The following is a 22482-nucleotide window of genomic DNA, read 5'->3' as shown; positions in this document are numbered from 1 at the left end:
GGAGTGTTGTAATTAGAGAAAACCTTACTAAGTATTTTTCTATAATTATTTAGGTATGAGGTGCCTAACTTAGGGGTGCCTAACATAGGAGGTGCCTAACTTAGAGGTGCCTAACTTAAGGAGGTGCCTAACTTTTACTCCTATAAATACATTAGTATGTTGTAATAATATGTATTGAAATAAATATAGTTCTACATGTTTCTCAAGAATAGTTATTTAAAATACTCGTTTCTTGCAAGGTCGTTGTCTGATTAGAATGTTGACCTTGGAACTTAGAGATTTTTACGTGAATGTTATATGCTTAGGAGCTATAGGAGTATGGATGTTTTTTCTTTAACACAATTCAAGAACAAAAATTTTTGTAGAAGGAGAAAATAGGCCCTCATTGTAGACGTCATTGAATGGTTGGGTTGTATGGGAAGCTTGTATGTTTTATAGTAAATTAATAAAAGTACCATGTTATTTAATTGGTCAGAGTTTAGTATGGTGGGGTAAATGTCTTGTGTATATGCTTAAGTGTTTGGTGAAAAATAAAAGGTTTAATAGCTTTTTTTGTCCCTAGTTTCGCTGTAATGTGTTAAGTTGGTCCAACCTTTTAAAAAAATGTCAATTTTGTCCATAATTGATAAAGTTTGTCTCAATCAAGTCTCTTCCGTTAAATATGCGAAAACGACGTTAACTTTTCTTTCTCTCACTTCTGCTCCTCTACAACGCATCAGTTTTTTGTCAGTGTTATCATCATCTCATTATCCTTCACGTGATCCTTTATATAAAACATGTGAATTAACGTTCATAGTTTCTCCAAATCATAATGAGTTAATGATTGAATAAATTAAAATATTTTGGGTTTCATTCCTAATTTTTGGTATTTGTCTAACTATCTCTCCTTCTCTAATGTATAAATTATTAAAAATTTAAAATATACATAAGAATAAGATTGTCAAAACCCTTAAAAATCCCATGTGAGTGGAAGCTAGGTGTTAGTGAAAATCAGAAAGTGAAAGACAGGTGTGAGCAGCTGAATGGCCGATCGGTTTTGACGGTGATGAAAAACTTAAACTTTCAAATTTTGTGCCACTTTTCTGCATGCACCCTTCATCTTCAAACTTCTGAAACTTTCATTTTCTCCTCCTTTTCTTTACAATACAATCTTCATCTTCTCTCTACCAATTCTTACCTTTCTTTTTCTCCGATCATCATTCAGGCAGCACCTGAATATTATTGGCATTAAACCCTTTCTTTTAAGCTGATCAAATTGTCATTCTGAACTGGTAAGTTCATTCATCTCATAACACTATTGTTTTCTAGTACATGCAAACCAAGTTTCTGGTTGCATGAGTTTATCATCTCATTCTGAACACACTTCTGGTCTTTTGATTTGTTTAGTTTCATAAATCACTAGTAGAAAATAGGGTTTTTAAATTGCGTATTATGCCTCGGTTTTTGAAAACCCGAGACGTATAAAAACGCGGTGGCAGAAATGTAATTTTGGAAACACTATATGCCTCGATTTTTCTAAACCCGCTTTTTAAAAGAGTATACTGCACCGGTTGGAAATTAAACGAAGTTGTAACACATTTATGCTTCGGTTTTATTGTAACTGAGGCCTATATTTGCCTCGATGGCTGGGTTTGAGGGTTAAAGTTCAAAACTTTATTCACTTTCACTATTCTTCTTCCCGCAAAACCTCTTTGCCCCTCGTCGTTCACCACTGCTTTTTACTTCGGCCGCCACGCCACTGCACCATTGCCTCCGTTGTCTCAGTTCCCCCTGCCAGGTGCCCCACTACCGTCACTGGCTCAACCTTTGGGCGTCGTGGTTTCGCCTGTTCTTCATATCGCCACTGGTCCTTGCCTCCCCGCAGTCGCCACTACCAAGTTCACCATTGTCACCGTCGTGGTTTCGCCTGTTCTTCATCGTCCACCACTGCCGCTTGTTCTTCTCATCAACCACCGCCGCCTGTTCTTCTCATCGACCACCGCCAACCCCTCCTCCTCTCCTCCTCTCCTCCTCCATCGCCTCCCTCCTTTGTTTCTGATTGATGCATGTGGTGGGGTTTGGCTGGACTCTGAATCGATAAAAGTTTGAAGCTTTGGAGAGGGGAAGTATTTTTGGTGTTAGGTTTTTTTGTTTCATCTTGAACTTTTGTTTTTTGCTGCAACTCTTGGTTGGTCTTGGGTGATTCACCTCCGTAAGGTACCGAGTGAGGCTCTGTTAAAGAAGAATTGAAGTGGTTTGGAGCTAGGTTGTGAAAAGGAGGTTTTTTTTTCTTTGGGCTGTTTTTCGGTGATGAAGGGATTGAAGGGGGATTGAAAAGCATCTGGGTTGTTCGATGAACACACGGTAAAGCTCACTTTTTTTTGGATTTTCGATGAACAATATCTGGGTTGTTCGCTGATGTATTGAACTGGAAGAGCTTTCCAGTTGTTGTCACCACTTGAGGCCTTACGTGGTCAGCGACTGATGCTTCCCTTTGTTGCCCTTTCTCCTCATCCCGTTCTCTCCCAGCAAGATGGGCACCCCGCACAGAACCTGTTCGATGAAAGGCTCGTGAAGGGAAGGTCCGTGGTGGAAGAACTGATACTGCATCGGTTCTTAGAACCGAGTCGAATCTTAGATACTGCTTCGATTAAAGAGAACCGAGCCTAATCCTATTTACCTCGGCTGCATATGCCTCGGTTCCAAATCGATGTTTATGACCGAAAACACCCGATGCCTATTCCTTTAACTATACTAGTGAATCGTGACCTATAGAATTCTAAGATTTCTGGTGGTGAGCTATTCTATTCAAACTGTGAGCGTTCAGCTACATTTAGAGGTAAGGGAAGCTTATATAATTTGATTATGATTTTTGTTCTGAATGGTTGTATTGTTTGTTGGATTGTTAGATGGATATGAAATATTATTGGTACTGCATGTTTGAATGTATGTGTGTATGAGTTACAAATGATGGGAACTAGGTTGATGTAGGGTTTTGGTCTTAAGTTTGCAATTTCCTGCATAATTCTATGTTTATCACCGAAAGTCATTATTGATCGTTTGGTTTTTCATTGAGTATTCGATCTGGACTGGGTTCTTCTTCTGGGAAGAATTTCAGTTAATGACCGATCAGTTTTCTCTTAGTATACTTGTAAATAAGTATTATGTCTAAGTATAGTTGTCTTTTTATATTTGGTAATAAGTCTAGTAAGGTATTCAATATTACTTACATATATATTAGTATATTTATCTTCCATTAAAAATCAATTATTTGTATTTGTATTTAATACATATATAATCCTTCATTCTATAAGCTAAGTAGTGCTCGGTCTTAAACCAGGCGCTCGGTTTCAGTGGTGCTCGGTTTTAAACCAAGCGCTCGGTCTCGTCACAGTAATCTATTATTACTATTTTAAAATAAGAGCGTTCGGCCAAACTCAATAATATTTGTTTTCTACAGTGCTTGGTCTCAGACTAACACTCGGTCTCTTCAGTGTTGTCTTAAGACTAAAGCTAAGTATTATTAGTACTCAATATCTTACTAGTTCTCAATATCTTATTCGGTGTCAAACAGTATTCGGTCTCAATAAATGGTGTTCGGCCTAGAGTCTTAGTATTCGGCCTAGGCTTCGTAGTGTTCGGTTTAAACTCTTAGGGGTCGGTTCAATGAAGTGGTTCACTTGGTAAATAGCGTTCAGTCATGTTAGCTACTGAGAAGTGTTATTCCATTCGGTTTTGTTTCACAAGCATAATATTAATACCTCTTTCGGTCATGTTCTGCGAATAAGTAAAATACCGCTCGGTAATACACTCAGGGTTCGGTTAGTTTAGTCTAAAAGTTGTTCATTAGTTCAGACTTGTTTCTATGATGAAAAAGTGTTGTCTTTATTCAGTTTGAATATATTGATAATGAAGTATGATGGAATTTGAAATGTGATACGAATGAAATAGTATGGATATGAAAGAGTATTCCAGGGAGGAATATCTCAGAATTTGGTTATTGAATGGTAAAGTATGAATGTGGTCATGCTAAGGTAGCATTTATCTTGATATTTTGTGATTACTCACTCTCAAGTAGAGAGGAGTAAATCATGTGTGAGAATGGCAGGAGGTCCTAGTCCATAAGTTAAGATGGACATAGTATAACGGACTAACCTCGGGTGGCAGCTGTTGAGTGCATCCCAGCTACTACATCACCCGGGTGCAAAAACGTCGTAGCTACACAGAATTCCTACAGTTCGGACAGTCTGAGTCAAGTGGTTCTGTATTGCATGCAATAATGTATGATTGATGGTGTATAATTGATTTATGGATTTGTATCACACTCACTACAAGAAAAAGGCCATTTACATACGAATTATTACATACGGATCTGAATCTGTATATAATAAAACTATTACATATGGATATTATGTACGGATATATTATGTACGAAAAAATTCATATATAATAATAAATAATTTTATATACAGAAAATCCGTATATAAAATATGTATATAATATTTACACCTTTGGCGGAAGCTTTCTCAATAATAAATCCATATGTAATGTAAATAGATTTCTCTGTACATATGAATATTATATACGGATGTTAAAAAATAATAAAAAAATTGAAAATTTAACCCTAAGTGAAAACCTAATAGCCTGAGAATTAATTGAAAAGTTCTCGAGCCATTCCCAGCTTTCCCTCTCATCTCTTTTGCTCTGAGCTTTCCCTCTCATCTCTTTCGCTCTTCTCTTTCCCTCTCTTCTCTTTCCCTCTCGATCACAAACCATCGTCACGTGTTTTTCGTTAATGAGGTTTCGAGAAAGGGAATGGGATCACGGTGCCGTTGAGGGCCCTCGTGCTCCTGTCTAACCGAGGGTTTGGATCGACGGCCGTTGCATAGTGCTACTACAAGGATGACGAGAAGAGGAGTGTGCGACACACGGCATGCTTGACACACAGGGTTGCAAGCCGAAGCGTGGAGTGTAGTGGGTGATGATAGGGAAGCCTGGAGCTGGGAGGAACCTCTTAGCGTAGAGGCTCTCGAAGGTTCTAGAAGTTCCTCACATTTCCATGGCTATGCTCCTCAGCCAGAACCTCAACCCTTGCTCCTACCTCTATCACCAACAAGCAAATGCCTTAGATCTTGGAAAACTTGTCCCAGAGGAAAATACTCTTTTATGACCATCACGCTTCGTTCTTTTTGCGCTCACGGTCACGCTAACAAAGTTCCTTCATCTAGTAAGTAATCCATTTCTTCTTTGATTCATAAATCCCTAAAATTGCAAAACTCGAAAACCCTAATTTGTTTATTCTTTCTTCCTATTGCACGTAACGATATGTGGTGTAGTTCGGAAGACGTTGTTCCATTGTTACCAGATATCGATTGAGGCGAGGGTGTTGCATTTTGAAAACATTTGAAGTGGTAGTAAGGTATGTTTCGGTGATAATTGTTTTCTCACGAGGTTTTTGTTATGTTGTTTTGTTCATCATTCTCTCTGACCTGGTTTGGACATGTTCTTAGGTCTTAATGGATTAATTAGTGGGCATTCAGGAGCCTAACTTTGTTCAATTGACCAAGTCGATGGATTCATCCTTATTTGCAAACACGATATGCAGGTAAGGAGTTTTATGTGGAGTTAACATGTTCAATGGCTAGCCTTATTTGTGGTATTTATTGGCACTTCAGGTTTTTACTGTTATATTAGTAACTATTTCCTAATGAGTTGACCATTGTTGTTACAAGTAAAAGTATACCATGCTTGGAAGTGAAACCCACCTGTTGTTAGCATTCCATGAGAAAGAAAGTAGAGATTTGTGTTTTTCATGAATGAGAAATTAATGAAGAAGCAAAAGAAAACTTTATCCTAGAAGCTAATTTTGCAAAGTAACCTTTCATTACTAGTATTCATACTCTTTTTTGTACCCTGTTGTATTTTACTAATAAGACAAGAAATTTACCATAGTGATTCATAAGTTAATTTGTATCTATGAGATTTTGAATCCTAATTTTGGAGATTTTAATGATTTGATGATCTTAATTCCTGCTAATGGACATGACAATTGGTTTGCTTATGTGATTTCATAATCGACTAAGGTGCAGGGTATGCTTAGATATGCATAAACAAGTTCAATTTTCTTCAATGTGACATATGATTGCAGGCTATATACAGGGAGAATATCAAATAAAAGTAACTAAAAGTGCCCTGGCCTTGTTAGGGATCACTTGTAACACAAATCTTCATGAACTAGTTGAAAATTAAAGTACCAAAGCTTATCAACTTTAAGCTGACTGTTAACTTTTCTTCCAGGATATTACTTCTAGCTCTTTTGATTGCAAAATTGGCTTTCTTATGGAAATCTCATCTATCAGAGAATTACCTGATATGGTAAGAATTATGAATAACTCATGTAAATAATGATATTTGAATATGAGAATAACTTTTCTTTTGTTGTTTATCTGTCTTTATGGGCCATTGTTAGCCCAATTATTTTGACACATGTTCTTTTGTTTCTTTTGGAGGTTGATAAAAAGATGACTGTAATTATTGTTTTTTAATTAAAGACTACTCGCTGTTAACTTTTCAATTGGAATAAAGTTTCATTCAAAGTTGCCACTTTCACAGATACTTGTTTTCTCAGCAGGAACGAACCCAAGGGTGTTTGCGGTGTATTGCCATGTTCTTGCAACCATTGTAATTGCTCTAATAACTTATTTCTCACAGTATTCATCATGACCTCTCACTCCCATTTCTACTACCCTTCAATCTCATCTCATGTCTTCACTTTCTTTTTCCTTTCACAGCAGAAATTCTCGCTCCTTTTAATTTGATATTTTTGTAGGAATTTATTTAATTTAATATTTTTATAGGAATTAAAGTTGGCAACGCTATTTTCAAGCAGCTGGTGAGTACTTTTTTGTGAGTTTCCACTCAATATATATTTGTAGATAGCTATGCTTACAAATGTTACTACTGTGAACTGTAGGATGATCTCAGTTGCCAATGTTGTTCCATTATGGTGTGTTTCAATATTTCTTTTGTTGTTTCATCTGTACCTAATTTCATTATTAGAGATGTGCTAGTCCAACTATATGTGCTTCGATATATCTGGAGATTCTCTTGGTATCATGGGTAGGTATCCAATTGAACATGGTTTTTGGTTTGTGAAATTTTTTCGATTTGCATTTTCACTCTTTGGACCTAAATGAGTTTGATCTTGTTCTGTAGGTGAAACCTGATGACATATGTTCCCAAGTTGGTTTATGTTCCGCCAAAAGGATTCAATCTAAGAGGTCAGAAATGTCTATGGCTCTTTTATATAGATGTCTCTACTTTCTGCTTCCCTTGCAAGTCTACTATAGTTATGTCATTTCTTATCCCCTCCCTTTGTTTTCAGATTCCATCAAGCTTGAAGAAGGTCTTCCACCCAATAATTTTTTGTGCAACATTTGCAGAGCTAGCAACAATTGTTTCAGAGTTTCTTTCTGAGTAGAGCTTGATTATATTTTAGGTGTAAATTATAGTTTAGTTAATATTCAATTCTACCCTTTATGTTTTATCTTTAATTTAATTGCATGAAAACCCCAAAAACATGGAATCATTCTTTAGTCTAAATTAGTTAGATATTATACGATTGTCTAGGACACGAGTCTCTTGGGAAACGATATCCGGTCTTACCGGTTTTATTACTTGAACGATTTGATACACTTGCCAAAGTCTCAACAATAAGCCGTATGTAATAAAGTGTTATATACGGATTTTGGGTTTTATATACGGATTTTGGATTTTATATACGGATTTTGGCGGTATGTAATTCATATTTTTCTTGTAGTGACTTATGTGAAATATATGATTATTTAATTAATTAAATTACACAAGCTTACCCTATTTCTTATTTTGTCTATTTTGTTGTCTTTATTCCTGTTGCAATAATCATCTTGTGGATGTGAGTAGAAGGGGAAGAGTGCTTGCTAGAAGAAGCCTTGGAAGAAGTGGAGGTTAAGGCTAAACCGTAGAACCGTTCGGCGAGTTCTGATTGTCTTGTTTTGTATAACTGATCGGTGTAAGCTTAGTTTTGGAAATCGTTTGGTCTAAGCTGTAGATGTTGTAAAGTTTTAAATTCTCTGGTATTTTTGTAAGGTCGTTCGGCCATAATCGTACCTTCTTTCTTTGCAGAACTAAGCTGTAATATTATTAATATGTGATTATTCTATGATATAGTTTTACACTGTATTTTTAGGATGTTACAAAGATTAATAAAAATAATAAATATGATTTTAACTGTGAAAAAAATCTTCAAAAATTTAAGTTTTTGTATCGTATATAATTAAGGGTTAACTAGATTTTTTATTCCTAAACAATTTTTAAAAATTGTATTTTGTTTTTAAACTATATTTTGCTGTATTGAAGAAAGTTATGTAAAAGTATTTTTTAACAAAATATATGTTTAAGTTATATTACACTATAATGTAAAGTTCTATTATTTTGCCTTCTTTTAATAAAGTAAAAAAACCATAAATTTATTTTAAGGATGAAACACATTCTTAAGAATAATTGAGGAAATGGGCAGACAAATTGACGAGTGAGAATCATCGAAAGAGGCAGGAATGTGGAGAAGATTAAGATTACCCAAAAATATAATTTAAGCTCAAAAGTATAATTTAAGAAGGGATAGGTTTTGTTCTTGATATTCTCTCTTTGTCTTCCATACGATTATGTTATTCAAATCTCCAAAATTTTAACTATTTCAAAAAACAAAAAGGTTTAATGTCACCAGAAGCCCCTCTTTTTGTCCAAAATCTTAAATAGATCCCTTTTCTTTTCGGCGTATCAATGTGGTCCTTTTTATTGTTAATTTGATTCAATTAGAGGTCTGCCGTCAAATTCAGCAAACAATCGTTTAATAATTGGTAACGTGTAAAGAGGGAGATAAAGAAGAAGAGAAAGAGGATAAAGAAAGTGAAAAAGAGAGAGAGGGAGAGAAAAAGAAAGAACAGGTGTACGAGAAACCTCTTCCATATCCAAAGGTTTTCTCTAGAAAGGAGAAGGAAAGACAATACAAGAGCTTCATTGATATTTTCAAGAAGTTGGAAATCAAGATGTCATTCTCAGAAGCACTGAAACAAATACCTTCTTATTCGAAATTCATGAAAGATTTGCTCACAAAGAAGAGAAAGTATATTGAGGAAGAAACTATAGAAGTACACGGCCAGTGCAGTGCTATCATTCAGAGACAAAAGAAAAAGAATATAGCATTATGATTTGACATTAAAAGAAAATAATTATTGGTCTCTTTTTGTTTTGTTGCTTAGAGAAAATTTGTTTATCAAGGAACCATGACATCAACAATGGAAGGAAGACAGATGACAAATCTTTGATAATAAGATATTGGCCTCTTCAAGGACCCAAATCTCATTTTAGTAGAATTTCTATTTTAGATTATTTTATATTTATATACGTAGGATTTTCTCAAATTTGGGTCGAATTCTTTCTAAACCGGAGAGAATGATAAAGAATTTTCAAGTGGTACAAATTTGAGAACAAATTTTCTTCAAGAAGGAGGATATGATAGAGAAATATCTCGTGAAACATATATGAGAAGAACTTGGGGAAGAATATTTGCAATTTAAATTATTTATAACAAGGTTCAAGATCAAAACATGTCTCATTAATCTTATAATTGAAGAAGGAAATTTAAAGAACATAAAGATCATGAGCACAATTAAAGAATAATTTATGAAATTAAATAATTTATAATAATATTTTAATTTGAAAATGTTAAATTAGTTGAGCGAGTCAATTTGCATTCGTTGGACGAGCGGGCCTTACTAGGAAAAAAGGTCTGGATTTGTAATTTTCATGTTATGTTATTTTTATGTGTTTTGGGCTTTGGACTTTATTTTAATGTTTCTATGTTTTTTAAACTTATATTCCTATATATAGAGGTACCAAAAGCTAATGTAAACATTTTTGAGTCATATTATATGCATTTGCATTCTTAGAGAGAATTCTCTTGTTTCTTGGATTAGAACTCTGATTCTTATTAAAGATTATGACTTATCAATTTGTTAGATTATGGTGTCCTCATCTCTGTCTTATTCTATATTTTTCTCTTATTTATTTTTATTGTGCCTATTGAGAATTCAAATTAAAAAAAGATTGTACTCTTTATTGGACTAGCTTGTTTTAGATGAGTTTATTTGTCATCCTATCTCCCTATTTTAATTTCAAAATTAGATTTGATTATGTTTTTTAATCTTTGATTTTTCCCTTTTTTTATATGTAATTCTTATCTTTCTTTTCTTGTATGAGATCATATCTTTATTTAATTTGACATTATTCATTATATTTTTTTCTTTTATCAATCACATCTTTTTTATCTATTATGGATTTTGTGGTAGTAACATCTTACCTTTGATAAATGTTATAATATAGTTTTTTTATCTACTTTTTTTTGTCTTGGATATCAAACTTCTTAGGAGATATTCATCTTCTTTTTACTTTGATCTTTCTTTTATTTCTTCTTCATTTCATCAAATTTAAAGACTTTTTTTTTATCTTTCATATAAACTTTGAATATCTATATTTTGTTTATATCTTAATCACACAGATACTGTTTTCGAAAGACACCTTATAATTGTTAATTGTCCTTTAACTAGTGAGGAACACTTATCAAATTTTGATTAATTTGAAGAACATATAAAATGTAAAAAATAATTTAACATCTCAATAATTTTTAATGACAACTCTTTCTTTATAAATGTCATGTTTAGCTCTTTGAAAAGTTCGTAATAATGAGTCATGTCATTTGTACAATCATTATCTATAAATTGACCATTTTTAGATTTGTTGGTTGTAGAACATGATGTTACAAGAAGTAGTTCATATTTTGATTCATTCTCTGATGATTTGACAATTTCTTGAGGATGTTGAGATTTGTATATCTTTTCTATATATCTCAATTCATCACATTTATGGTACTTTACATGCCTCCATTAACACTTGTTGTATTGGTGATTATTTTTCTTGCAATAGAGACAAAATGAAAAATAAGTGTGTTATTGTTTTGGTTGTATTTGTTCCTTTTTATACTTTTTGACTTTGAAAGCAACTATAATAGTATGCAATGAAATACCTTCAATAATATAGTCTTCTTTATTTAGTCTCCGTTGCTACTGTGCTTGCAAAAAATTTATCACTTCTACCAAAGTAACTGTAAACATATATCATTTGTGTTTTCTAAAGAAATAATAGATGTTTCATATTTTTTAGCATTGTTAGACAACTTTTCTAAACTATTCTAGAATCATAGAATTCTACCAAAAAAGTTTATCTTATTAGAAATACCTAAACAATTTGTTTGAATATTCTTTAATTATCTCATACTTTTTCATCATTTGTCGTTTAAATTTTTCATGCTCTAAATATTTTCATTTTAAATAGTCATAAATTTCTTTGGATGACTTTAAGGTCATGATTCTAGTGAGGATAATATGTGAAACACCACCAAACAAACATAAATTTGCCTTTGTTTTTTTTTTCTTATCTTTCTTTCTTTTTGAGTTTTTATTTAGGCTAACGTGAAATTCTCAGATAACATATTAACAATGTAATCATCTATCATAATTTCCCATAAATTTAGTCTCTTCAAATAAATTTGTATTCTTAAAACTCAAAGATCATAACTTTTGTCATTGAAAAGTGAAATAGCAAGTAGTAAGTTAAAACGGAAATATATAAGATGACTGAGACAAGTATGAGTGAATATGTACTTAATCATTCATCCCCATGTCCATTTAGAATATGGGTATTGGATGCATCCATACTTATAACTAGTCAATACAAGGATTTTTTTTGTATGTGCGAAAACGAGTTTATTTTTCATCTGAATTAAGGTGGTCCTCGTTCTACTCATAAACAATAGATTCCCTATTATAAGTTGTTAGCTTAAAAAGGACCAACAGCAAAATATCTTGAAGAATATTGTGTAACAGTAAAAACCAGTTATTAAAAGATGAAAATTGTTAGTATTTTTAACTGAAAAAAGATGGAGAAAAATTATTACCAATAATTAATCAAAGTAAACCACGTATAAAGAATTACAATACCACTTTAAAAAAAATCTTTAAATTCTATATTTATAAATCTTTTATTTCTTATATATCAATCAAATTTATCATTTATACCCAATATAACCATGACTCAGATTGAAGGAAAAGATTTAAAACCTATAACCATGACTTTACAACTTTTTTGAATCATTGCATCACACATACTTATGGAGTCATAGAATATGTGTTTTTTAAATTGGATCAATTCATCTTTTCCACATACCTTGTAATTCTAGGCTCAAAAAAGATACATTGCTATCTCTCATTTTCAAAAAGCTAAATCAAGCTCAAACCTTTTCGGCCCAAACATAATTAGACATTGATTCATAAAAAGACGTGAAATTGACTACTGGTGTGAAGGGTAAAAAACTCATGACGATAATCATATAATTTTTTAATGTTTTATTGATAAGAACTAATTATTAATGATTTGCCCTTTATGCTGATTAATTTATATTCAATATATAATTAGGGTTAAAACGATATTCATGTAATGTAATCTAGGAACTCATAATACATAGTATCTAACATCATACATTTTTGTAACCAAATGACTAACAACAATGACTAAATTGACTTGCTAAATTTAATTTCAACAATCTATTTAGCATTAACCTTAATTTTAGGAAAGAAAATGGCAAACGCAGACAAGGATGATTTTATTTTATTTGGTTAAAGGTCGTGTCTGGTCCAAGTCCGCGCTTAGTGTCAACTCCCTAAGATAGCGCGTGACTTCATCCTCCGTTTACCGACTCTGATTTTCCACGTTCAGAGTATTTACGATATTGCCACCGCTCTCTTTTCCTTCTCGCTGTTCTGTTGTCTTCCGATACAATTTCTTCTTCCATTTCCTTCTCTCGTTATCTTCTTTTATCTCTCCTTTTCTCCGTTGACATGTCTACTGCCGGCGGCGACGGTACCTCCGGCGAGCCTCGCCAATACTTCTGTCACCAGTGCAATCGCACCGTTTCTGTTACCCCTTCCCCGTCCTCTGATCTTCTCTGCCCCAATTGCAACGGCGGCTTCCTCGAAGAACTCGAAATCCCTAACCCTAACCCTATCCCTATCCCGTCCAATCCTTTCTTCCCCGACTTCCCCCTCGCTGGGACCACCGCCATTCCTCTCATCTTCCCTGGAGGAGCTGGCCAGCCCTTCGACGATTTCTCCACCCTCTCCGGCACTCGATCTGACGCCGCCACCGCCGATACTGCCCTCGCCCCCTTTGTCCTCCTCCAGAACTACTTGCAAACCCTAAGAGCCGCTGGCGGCGGTGGAAACCTTCAACTGGTGATTGAGTCCGGCGACCCCGGCGGAGCGTTTCGGTTTCCTGGCATCACCCACGGTGACTACTTCTTCGGGACGGGCCTTGAGGAGCTGATCCAGCACCTTGCCGAGAACGATCCGAACCGCTATGGCACCCCACCGGCTTCTAAGAAGGCGGTGGAGGGGCTGCCGGACGTCTCGGTCACCGACGAGCTGCTTGCGTCGGATTCCTCGCAATGTGCAGTGTGCAAAGACACGTTCGAACTCGGTGAAACCGCGAAGCAGATGCCCTGTAAGCATATATATCACGCGGACTGCATTTTACCTTGGTTAGAATTGCATAATTCCTGTCCCGTTTGTCGGTATGAGCTGCCCACAGATGATCCTGATTACGAGCAGAGGGCTCATCGTGGTAGCGGTGGCGGTAGTGGAGGCGGTAGTGGTGGTACCGGCAGTGGGGTGGCTCCCCAGGTGAATTGGAACCTGGCTGTGGGGCCTGGTGGTTCTGCGGATACATCTGGTGGAGGAGACAATTCCCAGCGGAGGAGGTTTAGGGTGGCTTTGCCGTGGCCCTTCAGGCAATCTGTTTCTTCTGGTGCTGAGACAAGTAATGTTGGCGGTGCCAACAATGATGACAACAGTATAAATGGTGGGGAAACCAATAGTGGGCAATCAAATTCTGAAAACAGGGGAAATCGGAACTTTGAGTCGGAGACCAGACAGGAAGATCTAGATTGAGAGGCACTCGTGTTTGATATGTAAGTTTGCATGTTACCTCTTTCTTTCGAGTGTTGAATTTTTGTTCTGTTGGATGTTTTGCTATTTGCAAATTATGATTAAGGTTTTTGCATTCTGCAGTCTGTTTCTGATGGCGTAATTAAGATGATGAGTTAGAATCATAGTGTTATGCTTAGTTTGATTCTGGTTATTGCAATGAGATATGCTGCTTTATTTTGGCTCTCTGTGATTCTCCTTGACTGAATGTAATTGTCCGGTGCGTGTCAGGATAATTCGTATGGTTTAAAATTTGTTGCACGTCAGCCATTAGGTGACAAGTTAGATATAGATACCTAAATCAATGAAATAGTATGATATCTAAACATACAAATTCGGATAAATAGTTGTCCAGCTGCTGCTTTATCTTTTTTTTTATGTTTCTTTGTTGGTGTACAATTTTTTTGAGGGGAGGGGTATGAAGATCTTTTTCTATCAATTTGTTAATTGTAGAAGTGGACCAAAGGATGCGAATATGGTTTCTCTTTTTTCTAACTTGAAAAGCAAAAGTCATGAGTTAAACAATGATTTATGGCAGACTTTAGTTCTCACCTCTTAGGAGATAAATATAGTCATAGCCACAAGTAGAGCATATGCTTCCTGTTGCTTGGAAAAAGATCCACTGGAATGCTAATATGACATGAAATGCATGCCATGAGGTGGGTATATTTTATAAAATAATTTACTTCTTGGCTATCAATGAGATCCATATTGCACTTTGTAATTTAGGAAGTTTTGGTATTTCTGATAAAAAATCTGTGATCAGGAGTATTGGTATATTTTTGGCTAGAGCACTTGAAAAAATACTCCTTTTTTATATGATTTTGCCAAGTTAAATATTTAATGTGCTTAATCAAGTATATGTTAAATGACTAATTATTTGGAGATCAAACTTATAGGATAAATAGAATGAGGAGTTTCTATCGAACTTGTAGACTACTTCGTCCACCTTGTTAATCCCATTAGTTGACCAAATGTGTCCCTGCTTTCTGTTTCATATGATTTCATGTCTAAGATAATTTTGATTGGGAGTAAAACTCTTTTCCCAATAGATGAAGTTGGTTGTATAGATCGCATGATATCATTTAGCTTGATTAAAAACCAATTTTTCATAGTAATAAAATTTCAATACGTCTACTTTGTCCTGAACATATTCAAGTAAAAGTGCTGTTATTTCTAATGTCTATCTCCAAAATCCTTTAGAGTTTATCACTTTCCCTAATTGCTCAATCAAAATTATGTAATCCATTAATATGAATTGAAGTAGGGCTAGTCTTTTGTACTTCTTTGGTAAGGACATCTAAAACTATATTGATCAAGTTAGAACTCAAAATTGAACCATGTACAACACTTCTCGTGAAACTTTATACTTTTTTCATTAAGTGTCTTTTATATTTCGTTCTTATCCATCAACTCTTGAGGATAAATAGCTTCCTTCATTCACTATCACATAATATGTGAAGTATAATTTGTGAAATAGTAGCAGATTTGTCCTGTTAATAACTTCGTGCTGCTCGCATGGCTGTCAATAGTGCTTAATTAAAGTCAAAATCAAAATTTCCTGTCTGGCAACATAACAATTCCTTCTATAGCAATATTCAGTATCAATCTCTTTTTTTTAAATGTTATTATTTTATTCTGGCTAAATATGAAGGACATGGATACAAAGCAAATCTTTTAGAGCTAGAAATTGTTCATTTGAAGTCCTTTTTGAACAGATCGCACTTTGCTGGAGTGCCATTCAGAAAGTTTGAATGATTATATTCCAGCAAGGGGTCCCTATTTTATTCTATACCAAAATATCTATAAAATCATCATGATAATCATTCTTATGTTGTCATACAAAAAGAAATCAACTGATAAAGTAATAAAATGTAATATTGAATACCAAAATGACACGAAGTACAGCAATACATTTTCTACACTGGAGACAAAAGTTTCCTACACAAAATATTCTGTTCACAAACTGTGCAAATACATTTTAATTACACAACCTATTATCAGAAGTATACTTCTAATGCATAAATATTTTCATGTAGTCTCTAACTAGACATATATACATGTTAGTCTTGATACATGACTATCAACATTTATTTTGTAAACCTTGCAGCCTGAACATTACTCCAAAAATGTGTGAAAAGTTGTGTAGGCACTATGCAATAATTATGGAATTACTTTTCTTGATTTCAAAAAGAAACAATACATGGGAATTTGAAGAAAAACAAAATCCTAATAAAAGGAAATAAATCTTATGAAATATAGGAAGTAAATCTCCAGAAATAAAGACTCTAAATCAGGAGCAAATCTACCAAATAAACTATGAATACCAATCCCTTAATTGTAGGGATTCTTACAAACACATCTATATTTATGGTTCAATCAATTCATATTTATTGTACAGTAAATGTGTAATGTTTGCACCCATATTTCAACAAAATGTTTAATAAATTTGCTATGGCAGAACCAGTTATTTTCTGCTACATATTATCCTAATAATGAACTATTTGGAGATGGGCAGCAAACATAACAAATATTCTCTGATTCCGTTGGGGGTTTTTGTAGGGGTTTTTCATAAGCTTCCCAATAATCTTAGGTTGAGAATGTTAAGTTTTCATGTTTGGTATAACAATTTTAAAAATAATTTCCAGCAACCTAATGTTTCCTGAAATTGTTTTTAATCAAGTTTCCCGCTAAGACTTTGTCATGGGGGAGGGTTTGTAAATTCAAGTGTTTTTATACAATTTTGTCTCTAATTCCCAAAAACATTTTAAACATACCAAACATATTTATGACTTTTCTGGATACGAGATTCCTGGATTAATCAATATTTTGTATACTAAACACCTTAATTAGTAAAATATAGGACACTTTACACATACAATGACAATATTGGAATGAAATAGGAGACACGTTCTTATTTATTCTTCTTTCTCTCATTATGTGAGCCTCACGAAAGGATATAAAGAGATTTCATTTTACAAACATGAGAACTTTGGGTGTGCATATATATATATTGGGGGGATCTTGATATGAAATGGTGTAGTTGATAATACTCAAATAGAATATATGAGAAAAATATCTGGAGAGAAAAGAAACCTCTATTGAGTTACATAGATAAAACAAAAAAAAAGAACTTTTGCTTAGAAGGTAATGCAAACAATTCTGACACTTCCCATCAAGCTTGAGCATAGAATATGTTCCAAGCTTGAAACATAAATTGAATTTGAGCTCCTATCAAGAATTTTGTAAAAATGTTAGTAAATTGACCATCAGAGTCAACAAACATAGTGCAAATTTCCTTGGACAACAACTTTTTTGTAACAGAATGACAAAAAATCTGTGGTTTGTCCTGTCATGAAACAAAGTGTTTGAAGCAATTTGAAGAGCTCAATGATTAGTGCAATATATCCTCATTTGTTAAATTTCACAAAACCGCTGTTCTTAGAAAAATTGTTTTATCCACACATGTTCACAAGTGAGTGATGTCATTGCCCTACATATAGTTTCAACCCTTGGTTGAGCAACATTTTCCCAAGAAATAATATTCCTTCCAATGAGAGTACAATATCCAATAGTGGAATGTTTGTCTATTGGAGACCTTGTCCAATCAATGTCACAATTCCTAGATTTTGGATACTTCCTTTATTTTTATATGATGACCTTGTCTTAGAGCCTTTTTGAGGTATTTGAGGATGCAAAGAACAATATTCCACTGATCACTATGAAGAGCCTGCATAAATTGACCAATCTCACCCACTAAAGATAGGTCACGCCTAGTTGTAGTAAGATAAATAAGTTTTCCCACAAGTCTTTTGTACTTATTTGGATCTGAGAAGGGCTCAATTTGTTCTGCTACTATTTTCTTATTTTGATTCATAGGACTATGCATGGGTCTATAATCAATTATTATTGTTTCTTTCAAGGTATGTAATGTATATTTCCTTTGAGAAATCATAATACCTTCTTTTGATTGAGCCACTTCAATGCCTAAGAAGTATTTGAGACACCCAAGAGCTTTGGTTTGAAAGTGTTGGCATAAACGTTGCTTTAGCTGACCAATTTTGGTAACATCATTTTCTGAATAACTATTATTAAGAAAGTGGAATTTAAGTGACAAAGGAACTAAGACCCACGTGTGATTATGCTTCAATCACATTTTTTGAAATGGTAATAGAAGACACAGGAAATAAATAAGAATAGGAAAGGGATACTCGATGATACTCAAGAAAATTATAGCTAGGATGAGGATTACAAGTAGACCTAGTACCTTTTTGGAAAGTAATAGGCCGACTAGAATCTTCATCAAGAGTCACAATTTTGATTGACAATGCTAAATGACTTATTGAAAAGGACTCATTATGTAATATGAATTAGACACTTGTGGCCTGGTTTGGTAAGTGAAAATGGGCAGTGATGATGACCTCGTTAGGTTTAAAGTAGGAGAGGAACCTGGAGTGTTATGACGAGCAGGGAAAAACAAAGTTTCAACCACTAGAAAGGGTAAGACTTGTTGGACGTAGTCAACTTCAGAAAGAGAGGAAAGGAAGAAAGATGTCTCTTAAAAAACGATGGCACTTATAGACATATAATACCTTTTTGTTACGGAAGAATAACAATGATATCGTTCTTGGAGACAATAATATCCTTGGACGACACATTTGGTGACTCTTTAAAATAATTTGTCTAGATCTGATAAGTCATGTACAAAACACACACAACCAAAGACATGAGGAGTAACTTGAAATAGAGGTTCACCTAGAAACATAATGCAAAATGCAATTTTATTATCAAGGGATGAAGAAGGCATTCTATTGATAAGAAAACGTACAATAAGAATGACATCACCCAGTGATAAGCTAGTATACATTTGCATCAGGTAATAAGGTATGTAGTTTCAACCAGTGTCTATAATTTTTTATGTGAACTCAATAGCAAAAAATATGAAAAGAAATATTCTTTGGCATAATCACTGAGGAGGATTTTGATAACTTGTCAAAATTGATTTTTTATTTTGTTCAAGAAAGATATAAAGATAGACAAAAGTTTGGAATGATCTTTCATTAAATAAACTCAAGTATATCAAGAGTGTTCATGAATAAAGGTAGCAAAATATCAAAACCTAAGAGATGTAACACGACTTTGTTGCCAAATGTCAAGTGAATGACAAGAAAAATAGGTTTACATTAGCTTGGTAAAAGATGATCTAACATGTTTTATAAGTTGACGGGACTCATACACTAGGACTTGAAGGTTAAGTTCAAGAACCATTTTTTTTAATTTTGACAAATGTGAATGATCCAACCAATCTTGCAAAAGTTTAGGAGAGGCAAGACAACACATGTATGATCTAGTCCCATAATAGTACAATCCTCTACACTTATGTCCGTCGCCAATCAGTCAACATGAACAATGCTCGTGTATAACAAATGAGATGCTGTCAATGGTTACATAACTATTTAATGACTTAGTCAATTGACTTAAAGATATAAGATTATAGGGGAGTGCAACAACAAAAAGAAACTTGACCAACTCCTTGAGAAGCAACAATGGATCTATTGGCTAAGGTTACAAGGTAAGGAAATTTAGGAGAAATAGTAGAAGTGAACAAGAATGTATTACCATAAATATGATAATAAGCTCTTGAGTCAATTGTCCATGGTTTTTTATTTCCATAGACTGTGAGATGCTGGTTGTGGACAAACTGAGATGTGTGGTAAGATTGTGCTTGGTTGCTGAAATTAGATTCTTCGTAAAATATAATTGGTTTTATGCTCAAACTAACTTAGAAACTCTCATATAGTTTCTCTAATCTGTCTTTAACTTGTGCATAAGCTAATTTTAGCTTATAGAGAAGTTAATTTCATGTTTTTCTTTTCAATTTTTTCTCCTATAAAAGATTGTGGAGAAATAAGACTCAAATAAAACAAGCCTGCATACAAACAAATCCACGTTTAGGTAATTAACAAACCTGACACATAATTTACATTAAGACTGTAATACTCTGGAAAACCTGTTCAATTGATTTTTTCAGGGTTTAAAATAGAGTGGTGTGGAGTTGCCCCTATCCGCCACCATAGGAACTGCTGTAGCATAGCAGTTTAGTGTGGCAGTCATGGCAGGCCTCAGCAGGTGGTATGTTGATTCTAAAAAAGTCATCTGAACAGAGACATTAGGACTGTTTTTGAAGGCTATTTTTGATATTTTATTTTCCAAAAAATGAAATATACAGATGTAATAACACTGAAAATGATAAAGAAGACTTGCATTTAGAACATGATGATTGATGATTCCTAGGCAAACTTGTTTTGACTTTTGTTCTTATTTACTTGTATGTCTTGTTTAACACACATGACTTCATATTGTCAATTATGAAGAACGCTAATGTTAATTTATCATTCTTTAGAATTTATAAGTATATTATAATATGCATTATATAAACTATATAAAAAATTTAAAAATTGTAGTTATTCTGCTATACACTATACCTAGCCTGTGTGGAGCTGGCCACTATCCAAGATTTAAAACATTGTATTTTTATTACAGGCTACCTTCACTAATTTGCTTTCATGTTTCAGTGCTGCTAAGATGACACTGACTGCAAAAAACTTTCTGCACTGCCTGATCTTGATGGCATACTTGATGCCCTATAGTGAATTTGAATTGGATTAGACCAAGCCCTTTTAATTGGGCAGGTAGTTATATTTGATGACAGTTGTATAGGGTTCTTTAAAACTAAACTTCATTCATCATTTAAGGTCATGGCTTCATATGCTTCTGGTTTTCTATTTTCAATTCTATAGATTTCAACAAAATGAATATTGTCCATATATTCATTGACTTGTTGAATTCATGGTATCTTACCAACATCCTCTTGTTCTTGGTTGGAAGATTTAAACTCTCAAATTTATGTGTTTTTTGTTGAAATTATGGTTATTGTATTTTTGTACAGTTTTCTCATAGAGCTTTTTTTGGGTGTATGTACCTATCTTAAGGATTGAGTGTCACATGCTATAACTATTCCTTGTATTGTCTACCCTTCTCTTATCTATTATATATGAAATACATCAGCTCAGCACAATAACTTGCTGATTTTTATCACCTGTAAATTTAAGTTGGTATCAAAATCGGTGCTATCCTACTTTGTCTTTGGAATGCCATTGTCCACTGCTGCCGATCAGTGACTCTTTTGTTCTGCAAAAGTCAAGGTTAGGTATATCTCGACGAGTGTAACTCAACCCTTGTAGTCACGTGACCAAAAGCTCCCAAATGGGCTTTCACACGCTAATCTCTGTGGGCGTTGCACAGGGTGCGCATGCATGCCATCTTCGTATGGTTATATTCATGTTGGACCAAAGCCATTTGTCCCGTAAGTATCTTTTGGGCATGTTTCTGCCCTCAGCTCCCTATTTCAACCTCCTTGGATAGGTGGTCAAGTCTCTCCCCTTCCATGGAGCTATGGTTCCTTGGTCAAGGATATCCTGACCATTTGGAGAAGGAAGTCAATGTTGTTCCCATTGAAAATAAGTCTTAATGCGAAAAACTTGACTTCTTTATGTATTGTTTTATGGCAATAAATTGAACACAACGTTTGAAAAATACTTAAATACTTCAAGACATGGTCGTTTTTTAAGAAGGCTCGAGATAGTTTTGCTAATGATATTCGATGTCTCTTTTATGTGACTCTAAAAGTAGCCCTTCCTCAAATATTGGATTTCTCATCTCTAACAACAAGCTTGTTAGACATCCTAGCTAACTCTTTGAGAGAACCTACAATTTAATTTATATATGTATGAGGCATTATTTCTTCTATTTTTTTTAATGAGAAATGTTACCACTTGCAGATGTTCTTTAAGCTACTTTTACATTTTCTGTTCTTGACCTTTTACAGGATGCTACAATGTAATTAGCATCTTTTTTGTGATATTGCTTCTCAGATGCCATACACTTGAGCAGATTTTCATTTTTTGAACTTTCTTGCAGGTATGTGGAGTTTTTCAAATTTGCAGCATTTGTTGAATAGAAATGATGTTAAATATCAATTAGTGGTTCGTGACAGTTGAAAATGTTATATTGGATTATAATGAATTTGCGCAACTGTCCATCACCATTTTTTGAGTTCTTTATATAACTAGATCAATACCTGTACGATGCACAGGCAGAAAAAGAAAATTAAAACAGTGGCCCGTACTTTTATCAAGAGTTTGTGTATAAGTAATAAAAAATTACGCAAAAGATGTGTAGGTCCATAATGCACAAAAAACCAACACGTGGATGAGTAGAAAGTGGTTGGATAGAATTTATAATACTGTTACTATTGATGATATGTACATTACTATTGGTTCAATATTTTCTGAATTTTTGTTTTTTA

At 34.1% G+C, this 22482-nt stretch overlaps 1 protein-coding gene and 2 long non-coding RNA genes across 9 annotated transcripts; all 3 read left to right on the top strand.

The window, feature by feature from the left end:
• Positions 1 to 5105: 5105 nt before the first annotated feature.
• Positions 5106 to 6179, top strand: LOC128193632 (uncharacterized). 2 transcript variants are annotated; one of them, XR_008245018.1, is made up of 4 exons: positions 5106 to 5206; positions 5316 to 5398; positions 5490 to 5584; positions 6128 to 6179. It is a non-coding gene; the product is annotated as an uncharacterized LOC128193632 (long non-coding RNA). The 2 variants fall into 2 exon arrangements; XR_008245017.1 differs by lacking the exon at positions 6128 to 6179 and having other exon boundaries at positions 5490 to 5646.
• A 642-nt stretch (positions 6180 to 6821) lies between these two features.
• LOC128193652 (uncharacterized) lies at positions 6822 to 7501 on the top strand. Its single transcript, XR_008245068.1, has 3 exons — positions 6822 to 7098; positions 7195 to 7259; positions 7364 to 7501. It is a non-coding gene; the product is annotated as an uncharacterized LOC128193652 (long non-coding RNA).
• A 5276-nt stretch (positions 7502 to 12777) lies between these two features.
• LOC108345755 (E3 ubiquitin-protein ligase RING1-like) lies at positions 12778 to 22482 on the top strand. Of its 6 annotated transcripts, XR_008244715.1 has the most exons (3): positions 12778 to 14098; positions 20146 to 20246; positions 20690 to 21212. XR_008244715.1 is itself a non-coding variant. In XM_052866862.1 (2 exons), exon 1 carries the CDS (start codon positions 12972 to 12974, stop codon positions 14076 to 14078), a length of 1107 nt encoding a protein of 368 aa, XP_052722822.1. In that variant the 5' UTR covers positions 12778 to 12971; the 3' UTR covers positions 14079 to 14098; positions 22068 to 22482. The 6 variants fall into 6 exon arrangements, 5 of the variants coding, with proteins under 5 accessions (XP_052722822.1, XP_017439982.1, XP_052722821.1 ...); XM_052866862.1 differs by lacking the exons at positions 20146 to 20246; positions 20690 to 21212 and adding an exon at positions 22068 to 22482; XM_017584493.2 differs by lacking the exons at positions 20146 to 20246; positions 20690 to 21212 and adding an exon at positions 22003 to 22482.

Source organism: Vigna angularis, chromosome 8, assembly GCF_016808095.1.
Source record: "Vigna angularis cultivar LongXiaoDou No.4 chromosome 8, ASM1680809v1, whole genome shotgun sequence".
NCBI classification, from domain to species: Eukaryota; Viridiplantae; Streptophyta; class Magnoliopsida; order Fabales; family Fabaceae; genus Vigna; species Vigna angularis.
The sequence above is the reverse complement of the archived record's forward strand: the minus strand, read 5'-3'. Positions and strand labels throughout refer to the sequence as shown.

Bases quoted from the DNA above. Each gene is read 5' to 3' on its own strand.
- LOC108345755 (XM_052866862.1), top strand. From the start codon at position 12,972: ATGTCTACTGCCGGCGGCGACGGTACCTCCGGCGAGCCTCGCCAATAC.